The following is a 13,283-nucleotide window of genomic DNA, read 5'->3' as shown; positions in this document are numbered from 1 at the left end:
CTGGTGAAAGCAGTTTGAGTTGGTTTCTGTTCCTCGTAAATAAACACCTTTTGAGTCTGGACATATTTAAGGTAGGAGTTCCTAACCTGAGGTGAGATTATTTTTCACAACTCTGAAACTTAAGGTCACATATATCATATTCTGAAAGTGCGCCTGGGGCATTAAAAAAAAAAAACAAAACCAAAAACACAACAGATTTAAAAGATTCCTGGGCACCATCTCATACTGTCTGTAATAGAATCTCTGGGGATAAGGCCTGGGAACTGGTATTTTAAGCAAGGTTCCCAGGTGATTTTTTTTTTTTTTCCCCAGGTGATTTTTAAGTATATTCAAGAAAATCTAGAGGATTGGGGGGAACTGATGCTAATGTCCATTATATGATGGGAAAGGAAAGCGCAAGAAGAGGTAATTCCTATGTCTTGAGTACCTATTACATACCTGGAAAAATATTCAGTAATTTCACCAGTGTTATCTCTTGTAATCCTCAAACAGGCTGGTAATATAAGTCTTACTATCAATCCCTTCTTACAGATAAGGAAACAAGTGAGATAACTCATCCAAGGATCTATAAATGGTAAGTCATCGGGCCAGCATTTAAATTCTGGGATGACCAGCTCCAAAGTTCTTCTCACTCTGCAGGAGTTCTCAGCAAAGCTTAGAGGGAGTGAGATGGGGCATGAAAGTACAGCCACACTGGAGGTTTCAAACCTGGGTAAGACTAGGAGAGCTGGGCAGATCCTAGGTCTGTCTGGAAACTCCTGGATTAGGACCCCCTTGACATGCAAAGAGGACAGTGACCCTCTGAGCTCTGACTTCGCATCCTAGACCCTGAGTCAGGGCCCTGGTGAGCTTCCAATGGAGAAACTGTTGACCATCTGTCTAATCACAAAACCTAAATGTAGAGGAGACAGTGCTTCTGGATTTCATCACCGGTGCAGCACACATACTGGCCTTCTGGCTGGGGCTTTAAAGACCAACACCAAAAAAATAAAATAAAATAAAGACCAGCGTCATTCAATATGCTGGCCGGACCAAGGATCTGGCCTACGTATGGAGGTGGAGAAGAGAGGCTGGTCCTGTTCACTTACAGGAAAGGGGGGACTAAAAAAACCATTTGTGTGTGAGGGATTGTTTCATCCAACCCAGGCTGGGTGGAAAGAAGAAATGGCTGACCGCAAACCCTGAAAAACAGTGACTTCCTCCTATCTGGCGACTATAGGTCTAAAGCTGTGGTTCCAGTAAAGTTCCCTGGGAAGGTCTTAAAAATTCTGCTCCAGATAACCTCAGTAGGCAGCCTCGGTAAAGAACCACTGCTCAAAAGCACCTCTGATGGTCAAGAGATAAAGTTAGAGCCTGCTAGTGTTCTAGAAGGAAGCTTGCATTCAGTCATGGTTGGAAAAGCTGAGGTCAGGTACACACCATCAGCCGGTGTTTCCAGTATGAGAGCTGGAACCATCTGGGGTTTGGCTTGCTGCCAGAGCTAGGTCCCTTCCATTTTAAATTTACCTTGTGGGGCAAAACTGGCCCAGGAGAGCAAAGAAAGAAACATGCGTGGAAGGCAAGGAGGGAAAAGTGGGACATGACAGATAACGAAGAGAGACAAAGGAATGCTGTCACAAGCAGAGAACACCAGCCTCAGAGAGAGGGGACTAGAGAATTTTTAGTGGATTGGTGGGGGGCAGAGAGTCCCCAGTGTCCAGTTTTAGAGGAAGTGCTCTACTCACTGAGTGGATGATGCCTTGCAGAGCCTGAAAACCGTCATTCACAGGAAACACGTGGTCCTTGCTGTCCGCGATCCGGGCCAACTGAGAACACAGCAAACACACAAACACACATGGAGATGGGTCAGGCTTGGCTGCAGAGAATGGAGGAGTCCAGGGGACTCCATCGACCTTTAGAGCACAGAGGAACCAGAGGGCTTGGGCCTCACTGAAAAGCCCTCAGTAATAATGAGCTTACCAGCGACCTCTCTGGAGCAGGCCTAGAGGGTGGGTCCAGCTTTTACATTTGTTTTAATACTTTTCTCCTTGGAGCAGAGGTAAGGTTGCTCTGCTAGATGAACATTTGGCCTGGGTTGATGTATTTATGGATTTGGGGGCAGGCCATTGGCTCATTTTTCTCCCATTCAAATTTCTGTTGGCAACTGTATTTGAATCGAACAGACTCAGGTTTCCTTTCAGAGTCATTTTAAAAATAAATATAAGTTTTGGTACTGGGCGAGGCCAATGAATGGAGCCCCTTAGCTTTCGCCCAAATTGCTCCTTGAGGAGAGCAATTAGTTTCGCTCTCTTGCTTTATGGAGGAGAGGACAGGAGAAAGAAGAGTCTGACCTGTGGACTTTTCTGGTCTGAATCCATAGTCCTGGGACTGTCACAGTCATGGTCAGTGCCACGACCTACCCTGCTTGCAAAAGTAACACATAACCAATGGGAAGTTTCAGAACACCCAGGAGGGTTATAAAGAGAAAAAGTTACTCATCTATCTATCTGTCTATCTATCTATCTATACATCTCTCTGTCATCTATCCATCCATCACCCACCTGCCATTTTTCTCTTATTAATCTGATATACTACGTAGCCTTTCATACTTTCCCTATTCAAATACACACATTTATTTTAAAAGTGGACTCAGACTATTCCCACATTTTTGTAACTCAATTTTATTCACCTAATAAGGTATCATAAGCATTGTCCCATGTCATTAAAACAAAAAGAAATGATGGCCTGAGATCGAGTCCCGCATCGGGCTCTCTGCTCGGCGGGGAGCCTGCTTCCTCCTCTCTCTCTCTGCCTGCCTCTCTGCCTACTTGTGATCTCTCTCTGTCAAATAAATAAATAAAATCTTAAAAAAAAAAAAGAAATGATGGCCTACATTGAGGAACATTTATATAGGTTGTTAGCAAAATTTCACAATTTGCATATCTATACTTGTACGTACTTTTTGGCCGCTTGCCAAGTATGCTCGACCCTTGAACAACATGGGTTTGACCTGAGCAGGTCCACCTACATGTGGATTTTTTTTCAATAAATACAGTAAAATACTGTAAATGTATTTTCTCTTCCTTATGGTTTTCTTAGTAACATTTTCTTTTGTCTGGATTACTTTGTTATAAGAATACAGTACAGAAGGCATATAACATACAAAATACATGTTAATCAACTGTTTATGTTATTTCCAGTCAACAGTAGGCTGTTAGTAGTTCAGTTTTTTGGGAGTGAAAAGCTGTCCATGGGTTTTTGACTGTGTAGGAGGGCTAATATTCCTATCCCTGGCACCAAAGGCCAACTATATTTATTTTTTGTATTGAAAATGCACTGAATTTCTAATAGGAGAAGAGGGATATTTGAGATTGAAGCAAAACTAGATTCAATAAATTAAGAAGAAAACAACCAACAAGTTTCTTAATTTTATTCAGATCTCTTTTGATGCCTTGGCAATTTAAACATCTACGAAGAAAGTTAACCAAGGAAGATACCGCCTGGATAGTCTGCATTCCCCACCCCCAAGTGCATGGGCTTGGCTTCTTGTCCCTTACCCAACTAATAATTCTTGCTTGCTTAACATTTATGGAAAAATAACCTAGTTAAGGGGTGTTTGTGCTGCTGCACCGAATACATGTGTTCTCTACCATTCACAAGCTCCCAAACCCAAGGAAATCCATACCTGTGTTTCATTGAAATCCTTCACACCGACACAGTAAACAATGGCACCAAGGTCTCGAGATCTGTTAGCCTGGGTCAATGGAGAACAGCCGTTAGACAGAGAAGTGGCAAATATACTCCTTTTGGAGGAACCAGACTAACTTCCACAATCGGGTATTTACTGAGCACCTACTATGCACCACGTACCACAATGGAGAGGGCAATCCCTGTTCCCGAGGAGCTCACCCTCCAGTAAACAGTACATTCTACCGTGATGCATGAGGGACATGAGGGGAGTGAGTAGCCTAACAGGATGGGTTGAGAAAGAGTGTTAGAAGTAGAGTCTTGAAAGATGAGGGGAGGAAAAGGGAACAGCAGGCTAGGCTAACTCTATTAAATAATCTTGGTGGGGCTGCTCCTGGGTGGCTCAGCCGGTTCAGCACCTAGCTCTTGATTTCGGCTCAGGTCATGATCTCAGGGTGCGAATATCAAGCCCTGCATTGGGCTCCATGATCAGCGCAGAGTCTGCTCAGGATGCTTTCCCCTCCCTCTCTCTCCCCAGCTCATCTCCTGCTTGCTCTCTCTCTAAAATAAAAATAAATAAAATCTCAAAAATATATTCTGGGGAAATGATTATTCCATTCCTCTGAAGAATTTTTTTTTTTAAAGATTTTATTTATTTATTTATTTGACAGACAGAGATCACAAGTAGGCAGAGAGGCAGGAAGAGAGAGAGAGAGAGGAGGAAGCAGGCTCTCCGCTGAGCAGAGAGCCTGATGTGGGGCTCGATCCCAGGATCCTAGGATCATGACCTGAGCCGAAGGCAGAGCCTTTAACCCACTGAGCCGCCCAGGCACCCCAATTCCTCTGAAGAATTTTTATTGGCATACTTTTCTTTCTTTGTAATAGCAGCATGGTATAATAGAAAGGATGTGGCCTTTGGAACTCAATATACCTAGGTTTGGCTTTGCTCTGTAAAGTGTTTGGGAATCCAATGAGATAACATACTCAGAGCTCCTCATACAAGGCCTGGAACAACATGATGCTTATAAATGTCAGCACCCTTTGTGAATAAGGTCTTTTCCATTCCCATAGAGTATACCTGTTTAATGGTCTGAGAATTACAGTCTATATTTGAGTAAGTGAACCCATGACCATCTCTACAATTAAGTATCGAGAGGGCAACATAATGAATAACACCCATGTTTTGGCTTGATCTTAATATTTGATTTATTAAAGGCTCTGATGTCTTATTTCCAGGTTCTTCTGTGCTTCAGAATAGAAAATAAAAGTTGGAAATCATTGGAATATACAGTAGGTTCTTAATAAATAATTGATAGTAGACACATAGTAGGTGCTCAGTGTATGCATATTGTTCTGAATTGTGTTCCTCCTCCACCCCTGGCTTTAGTATTCAAACCCATGTGTGACTGAAACATTCTTGAAACACTGAATTTTAGAAGAAACAGAAACATATATCTTTTTCCTTTCATTTAAAAAATATCCCTTGCTGCTTTAAGAATAAAACAAAATTTAGACACAGTCTATCTCTAGCCTTATCTGTAATAACTTAACTGAATCTTTCCCTCTATTTGGGCTTTATATAGGATAAAAATGGAAAGATTAATTTCTTTATGTATCTTGAGCTTTATCTTTCTTTTTCAGAAAGCCTCCTTCTCTTGGCCCTGGCACTCCAAATATTTTTCCAAGTTTGTACATGCCATAGCTAAAATTCTTTTCTACTAACCCATATTTTAAGCCTCCAACATCCATCATTTATTTCATATTCAATTATTTCCTTATTAGGGTTTTTATTTTATTTGACTGTTGTTCAGGACCTAAAATAAGCCATTCTGTGTTCCCACTGTATTGTTAGTTTCAACTTTAGAATATGAGAATATATTATTTTCCAAATGCTCAGGCAGGGTCTGTCACATTTACTTGTGTGTTTCTGTTGCAAATGGTGTTTTGTACTAATTACGGGTAGGGGAGAAGTAGTGTGTTTATCTACATCATTTCCTCATGCCCTTTGCCAGCAGAGTCTTCAAAAAGCATCACTACATCCTCACATGGTAAGCACCATGAGGCAGTAGACGTATCTTCTCCACTTGTTTCCCTAGTATTAGGCAAAGTGTCCAGCATGTGCTGAGCTCTCAGTTACCACCGAATGAATGAATGAATGAATGAATGCAAGGGACCTGGATTTAAATCAAATAATAGTCAAGAGCTTGAGATAAGGGTCGTGCTCTGATTAACTCCTCCCCCAGAGGCCAGCATCTCCTTCCTCATTGTCTATCTTTTTCCTTATTGTGTTTCTCTCTAACTTGGCTCGAAGGAGCCTTGGTCACTTTGTCAGTAATGGTGAACTGGTTTCTTGGGCCAATTATACATGTGACTCAAATCTCAGACTAGAAAAGAAAGGGTTTCCTAAATATAAACATTAATTCTCAATTCCTGAATAAACTTCTTTTTCTGAAACTCTTTATACAAACTGGAAGCTTCATTTAGAGAGAATTCTGTCACTTGCTCTAAGGAGGACTTTTTGAGAACATAAAGAAAAGGAAGGAGAAATACTGTAGGAGTGATTACACTTTACTTTGCTACCAATTAATATTCAACTGTGATTCTCAGAGTAAGAATCTCAATGATTAATATGTTCTGACAAGACTGGCTCTTGCATATTTCAAGTAACTCTTTCCCTTCCTGTTTTTAGCAGAAACGGAGGAAAAATGGCACCAACATTTTTGTTTAAACATGATATACAGTATTTCAAAACTGCTAGGTAAATATAGTGCTTTCAATCAAGTCATGGTGAGCAACTTTTAACCCTTAAAACACAGAGTTAACAGGCAAATATTTTGAAAGGGGAAAAACATTGACCATGTGTAAGATATGAGAGTTCACTTAAAAAAATTATTATTATTTTTTACATATGAGATACTATTTTACACAGAGGTTTTACGAAGAACACCTATCATGTTGCCTGAAAGAGTGCAGCCCATTTCAGGAGGAAGGAGCCCTATTACCATGTCTGTGTTAGACACAGGCCAGGCCATCGCTTACCTCCCTCTCTGAATAGAAAAAGAGATCTTCATGGAGTTCCCCATCGGTCAAAGCAATGATGACGCTGGCCGTCCTGTATCCTGCTCAACACAACACAGACCCACTCAATCCATCTTGCCGCACTCAGGGAAACCCCCTCTCAGTCCTGGGGGTTGATGTCTCCTAAGCTCAACCATCCGAGGTCAATATTATGAGAACCAACAAATTTTTGTTTGGGACTAGAAGCACCTCCAGCACAAAGAAGAAGAAGGCATCTGTGGGGACAGACTCTAGAGGGGAGTAGGATTTGTCTGTGAGTTTCTCAGTCTTCTCTCAAAAAAATGACCACGCCTGCTGGAATGGCCACTGGACTGATAGCCGGGAGTAGCTCCAGTGAATCAAACTTCTAGGATTTTCTATTAACAGTCCGTGGGACTGAGGTGAAGGCCTGGGGGGAAACTCTACCACATGCATTGTTCGGGAGTCCTTCCCACAGGCCACAGCTGACCATACCCATCACCCCTTGAAGAACTGGACAAGGAGAGACAGTCATCATGATATTAGACCAGCTGGAAAAGTCCACTAGAATTCTTCAGTGATTTTTAGACTTGTAGTAACATGGCTGATGGTTGGGTTATATGAATGAGTCTTAGTGTCAATATTGGATCTGTTCTGTTTATCACAGTTGAGAGGGAAATAGGAAGCAGACACTTCTACAGGCCTGAGAGAAAAATCCCCACTGTAATACTGAATCTCTTTCAAAAGATTTGCCTCAGATAAAGAAAGGCGATCCATGAAAGACACTCTAGTAATAGTAATAACAGTTAAAATAAAAATTATATTTTCTATACATTAAGTATATTGTGTGTATTCTTTTTTTCATTTAAATCAAGCCAACTTTAAACCACACTGGTATCTTAATCTTAATAATTGTATCCAATTACAGAAAGGAAGAGGACTGGAGCTTGAAGAAGGACAAAAAAAATTAAATTTGACAAGAATATCCAAGACTATTAACCTACCCAAGTACTTATTAATTTAATGAATTCAACATGCAAAGCTGTTCACAGATATTACAGACGGTGGCCCATAACAGGCTCCTCATTATTTCTATGTAACCCTTTCTGGGCATCAACAGGACAGTAGAATTTGGCCAGGTGCGTGTTGTCTTGCTATCCATTTCTTCCCTGTGATGAGGTGTGGCGGATTATGGGCAACGTCGCATTTATCTTTTGTCATGTGAAATTACTGAGGCACTTTTTCAGGAGCCAACACAGAAAAAAAAAAGTTTGATAATTCGTATTATGGTCTTACCTTGACTGTTTTCATAATAAATCTGCTCGCTGGCCTGAAAAACACAAGGAAGAGACATCAGACCTAGAGACACCGTGTGCTGCTCCAAATACCATAGGGGGCCATGGGCTCTGGGGCTGCCTACGAAGGCCGGCTCAGTCTTCAGTCTTTACGTAAGCCACCTATGCTTTGCTCAGGTATCAATGCATGGCCTTCATCTAAAGTTACCTTGACATTTACCTAACGTACTTGTGAACATGGGTCCTTGCTTTACTTCTCACAGACTGGGGCCTGTTTTCCTTATCACTGAAGTCACTGACGTTCCGTCTCGACACTCACGCACCCTGTAGAAAAGTTTACCTTGGAAAGGCTGGGGGGGCTTGCGTGAGTCACGATTCAGGAGCGTCAGCCAAGCATTAGCTAAAAAGCCCTTTATCGGCATCAGGGAAGGAGCGAGGAAATTCTTTCTCTGGGATAGAGTTATCAGTGCCCAAGCTTGTGGGAAAATTGTTTCCACTTTTTTGCTTTTGGGGGTTTTTTGCTTCCATGTGTCTTATCTCATCGGCCATCCTTAAGTTGATGTTTCCCTATACACTTTGGGGTTGAAAACAATTTTAAAATTACCCTTTCAAATCCTTCATGCATGTAAGTGTCTCCTCCTGGCAGGACCTTCTGGAGTTCTTCTAGGCCCTGACGGATCTGCTCTCTGAAATCCAAAGACACGGTGTTAGTCCTATTAGAGCATTTCACACGTTGCTGTGGAGAGACGTATACATTAAACTTTTTTTTTTTTTGTGGATCCTGCCATAGTCCCCCCACGATCCCCCAAAAGCCTATTAGAGGGAAAGTCTTTATAGTACATTATCCGTTCAGGGTCAGTCATAGGGGAGGATGAATGAAATCTCAGGTGAAGGGACCCTTTTGCAGGAATATCCACCACTCACAAGAGCTTCCCACCCCTCAACAGGAAAAAGTTTTCATTCTACATTGGAAATGAGTCCTAAAAGGCAAGCGCTCCAGAGGGGAAGACATGACAACACAGGCAACTTTATATCAAGACGCAAACAGCTCACGTGAGCCAGAAAGAGAAGAGCACCAAGAGCTCGAGGCCACCGCAGGGACTGAAGGTGGGAAGGGCAGAAGTCGGGAAGCAAACTGCGACACCCACAAGGATGGGTCGAAAGAAACCGTGTAGTCAGCTTTGAAAATAAAAGCTCAGGCAATCAACGCTTTCCAGGACAACCGGGAGTGTTTTCTATGGGCTGGTGTCCATGTTTTCTCACTCTGGTTGCTCAAAGTGGTAGGGGAGGGGCAGGAAGAGGAAGTGGGTTATGGGACCGGGAAAGGGTCCAACTGCTGATGGGAAATATGGATGGTCTGGGGACCTAAAACAACCTTTGGAGGACATTTTCTCCGGGATGTAAGATGCCCACATCCATATTTTGTCTTTTAAGTAGCTCCATACCATGCCCAAAGGGCAAAAAAAAAGCTAATTTCTAAAGAAACATTAACTGTATTCAAAATCTGTAAGCCTATGAAAGGGTGTGTCATTACCTTTCTCTCACTGGGGTCTCTTTAGTGACAGAGGTGGAGATGCACTATTTAAATTAGGAAGGGAAGCTTTTTTTGAGTAAGGAAAGGACATCCCATTTAGTGAGTTTCCACTATGTACAAGGCCCTGCTCAAGGATTTCTGATTTTATATTCCAAGTAACTGCTCAAGGTGAGCTTTATTGCTCTCATGCCTCAGGCGAGAAAATGTGGTTCAAAGGCGTTACGTATGAGAGCAGAGACTTGAAATCAAATCGGTCTGAAAAAAGTGCCTCTCTACCCTGCCCAGGATTCTCCTTACATAGATCAGTGCTGGAGAAGTGGGAGGTTTCAGTAACACTTGCTTAATGAGGAATGACGGTAATAATTTCTAACACTGTCCGAGTATTCACTATGTACCAAGCCCTGTTAGAAATACACCACTGATAATTAAGTCACTTATATCTTATGAAAGGTCTTTGAGGTAGATATACAGTTAGGTCCATTTCCCAGATAAGGAAACTGAGTCACAGGGTGGTTAAGGAACTTGCCCAATGTCTCTCAACTTACTAAGTGGCAGAGGGTGAACTTGAAACCCAGAGGCCCTGTTCTCCATCACTATGATGAACTGTTTCTCTTTGAACGAATGAAGAAAATTAATTACTGTCTTATCCTGGCAATTACTTGGGGAGGAAACCTAGTGCAAAATTAACTTTCTGCTAAAACTGATACGATGTCGTGGCCATGGGTGAGGCTGGATTGCCAAGTTGTTGTAAGTTTTTTTTTTTTTTAATTTTTGTAAGATTTTATTTATTTATTTGACAGAGAGAGACACAGTGAGAGAGGGAACACAAGTAGGGGGAGTGGGAGCGGGAGAAATAGGCTTCCCATTGAGCAGGGAGCCCGATATGGAGCTTGATCCCAGGATCCTGGGAACATGACCTGAGCCAAAGGCAGACACTTAATGACTGAGCCACCCAAGTGCCCTATAAGTATTTTTTTTTTTTTAAGATTTTATTTATTTATTTGACAGAGCGAGAAATCAGAAGTAGGCAGAGCAGCAAGCAGGGAAAGGGGGGAAGCAGGCTCCCTGCTGAGGAGAGAGCCCGATGTGGGGCTTGATCCCAGGACCCTGAGATCACGACCCGAGCTGAAGGCAGAGGCTTAAACCACTGAGCCACCCAGGTGCCCCTACAAGTTTTCTTTTTTAAAGACAAACAGAACGGGTTTGCCGAGTCTTTCCCTGGCCTGGGTTGCTGATGCTTCTCTCGTGGAATATTTAAGACCAAGTAACTCAGACTTTGGGAAACGTTCTGACTATGGTCTGCTTTTGTATTGGTGCCCAGATATCAGACCATGTGCCCAGCTGCCCAAGCCAGAAACAGGAATCCTTCTTGGCCCCTCCACTTTCACTCTCCTCTCCCCTCCTTCTCCCCCTACCTAATCTGTCATCGAGTCTATCAGTTCTTCTCTAGACAGCCGTGAAACTGACTACTTCTCTCTCTTCTGCCAATGCCACGGTCTGAGCCATCACTGTCTCCTGCTTAGACCACTAAGACAGTCACTCCTATCTTAAGACTGTCCTCTTTCCCTTCTTCCATTCATTCTCCACATGGCCGTTACAATGTTCTTAAAATACAGGATAAAACATGCCACTCACACCGCTGCTCCAAACCCTTCAATAGCAGTTGATTACACTTGGTGTAAATCTGAAACCCTTGCCAAGCCTTCCAGTGCCTACACGGGATGGTTCCTCTGCCTACCTGTCCAGCCTCATCTGTACCACTCTGCCCCCACTCTACTCTCCTCGCTGGAGCCCCCCTGGTCTTCCCAAGTAACTTTCTCCAAGAGGCCCCTCACACCTGCAATCATTGTTGTCTGTGGACTGGGGAAACCATCGCCCAGCTCTTCACTGGGCTAATTCTTACCCAGCTTTCAGTCCCAACCTTAAATGTCAATTGCTCAAAGTAGCCTTACTTGACTTCCCCTCTTCAGACTAACTCCCTCAATTAGACTTTCTCATGGCACCCAAGAACTCTGAACTCATAACATTTGATTATGTAATGATTTGCTTAGCTACTCCCCTCACCAGTTTGAGACTCTAAACTCCATGCGGGCTGGGCCTTGTCTGTTTCTGTCCCCACTATATCCTCTGTCCCTACTATAGTGCATGGGACAGAAAAAACATTCAATGACTATTTACTGAAGAACTTAATCATCCTAGGGAGAAGTCAGTCTTGGGGGCAGGGATGAGCTTTACTTGGCCATGTGGAGGGAGGCCAGGCAGAAGCTGACTTGATAACTGATCCTAGATCTGTCCCCATGTGATGGTTAGAAGCCATTCTCTGTATTGTACCTCTTTCTATTACCCTGGCTATTTCAATAAATCCTAACAAAAGGCAAATTTTAATTTTAACTCTGTCATTTGGTGATAAGAAACGGTATATATCTGTGCATTGGAAGGAGGGATAAAGATGGAAGCCATGTTCCTCACCACTGCCACCACTGGGAAGGGAGAAGGTGGCATTCTCAGTCCCCTGCCAGAGGGCAGCGTTGCCCTGCCGGTCAGCAGTTTCAAGAGGGTAAGGACAGTGACAAGGTGGCAAAAAGGTGAGGCTGGGATATTGGACTGAGGTTGGGATAGGAACATGGGGGTTTGTTCCTGAGTACACAGAGGTGGCATATGGAACACTTCAGAATAGCTGGGGGCACTGAACAGATGGGGACTAACTTCCAACAATTAGGTGAGAAGTGATTGGACATTACACGTAAAGGTGAAAAAGAAAAGCAAATGCGGCGTTATCTTTGCAAAGTTTGGGACACTTGGGCAACAATAAAATTGGAATCTTGGGTTAAGACTGAAGCTTAAAAAAAGAGGGTTAAAAAAGGCATGTTGGGGGTGTGGAAAAGGTTCCTTGGCTTCACTGTATTTTTTCTCTGCCAAGTGAAGTCTGGGAACTGGGGTGTTTTCGCTAAGCCTATTTCCTTTTCTTTATAAGTATTTTCTTGGGCTTTCTATTTTTTTGGTACCAGAACAAGCAAAGGCTGTTTTGGAAAATGTCTTTCTCCCTGATACTTTGTCTGGCAAGATAAGAACTCACCAGTCCCAAGCAGTGATCACGACCTCCCCACATACCACCCTTCTTGGTGGAAAGATCAAATGACTTCTGGCCCCACCTCCCAACTCCCTGCTCCTTCTTTAAGTACCCACAGCATCTAAGCCAACAGAACAGATGGTTTCATGGGAATGGTGGGTCTCTTTTAATTCTGGGACAATAGAACCATTAATACGGGACTCGCCCCCCAATGCTCTTTTAGAAATGGAAGAAAACTGGGAGAAAGATCTTTTAAAGGGGTTGATAAGGACCTCTCCGAGGACTTGGTTATTACCAAATGAAATGTTATCTTCCTGGGAAATGAGATAGGCAGGGAATCCTACAGAGTGGCTCCTATTCAGGAGTCTCCTGTTTTCCTTGGTGGTTTCACATGTCTGCCAGTGTTCCTACATAGAAGTAAAGGGTCTCCAGGTCACATGTCCTGTGTTTCTTGTACAATCCCTGCAAGACTTAACGATGGGCACAGAGTAAGATAATTTGCTGTTGAATAAATGATCACAGCATGGATGCATGCGTGCATGCGTGCATCCATCCATTCATTTCTGCAATGATTTAATGAGCGTGCACCATGCCCCCAGCCCTGCACTGGTTTGTAGGGTCGGGGGGGGGGAGAATTAGTCACAATGTCTGCTGGACTTTCTGTGGTCCTGGGAATTTCCCC

At 43.0% G+C, this 13,283-nt stretch overlaps 1 protein-coding gene across 2 annotated transcripts in view; it reads right to left on the bottom strand.

Annotated features, from left to right (window-relative positions):
- ANTXR1 (ANTXR cell adhesion molecule 1) overlaps positions 1-13,283 on the bottom strand; it is a 219,774-nt gene that overhangs the window by 151,783 nt on the left and 54,708 nt on the right. For both annotated transcript variants that reach the window (XM_032352316.1, XM_032352315.1), the window contains exons 4-8: positions 8,602-8,683; positions 7,999-8,032; positions 6,706-6,785; positions 3,665-3,733; positions 1,725-1,805 (exon numbers count right to left, since the gene is read on the bottom strand). In XM_032352316.1, coding sequence (XP_032208207.1) covers positions 1,725-1,805; positions 3,665-3,733; positions 6,706-6,785; positions 7,999-8,032; positions 8,602-8,683 — 346 coding nt within the window. The remainder of the gene's footprint in view (positions 1-1,724; positions 1,806-3,664; positions 3,734-6,705; positions 6,786-7,998; positions 8,033-8,601; positions 8,684-13,283) is intronic.

The sequence above is a fragment of the Mustela erminea genome, chromosome 7 (genome assembly GCF_009829155.1).
Source record: "Mustela erminea isolate mMusErm1 chromosome 7, mMusErm1.Pri, whole genome shotgun sequence".
NCBI classification, from domain to species: domain Eukaryota; kingdom Metazoa; phylum Chordata; class Mammalia; order Carnivora; family Mustelidae; genus Mustela; species Mustela erminea.
The sequence above is the reverse complement of the archived record's forward strand: the minus strand, read 5'-3'. Positions and strand labels throughout refer to the sequence as shown.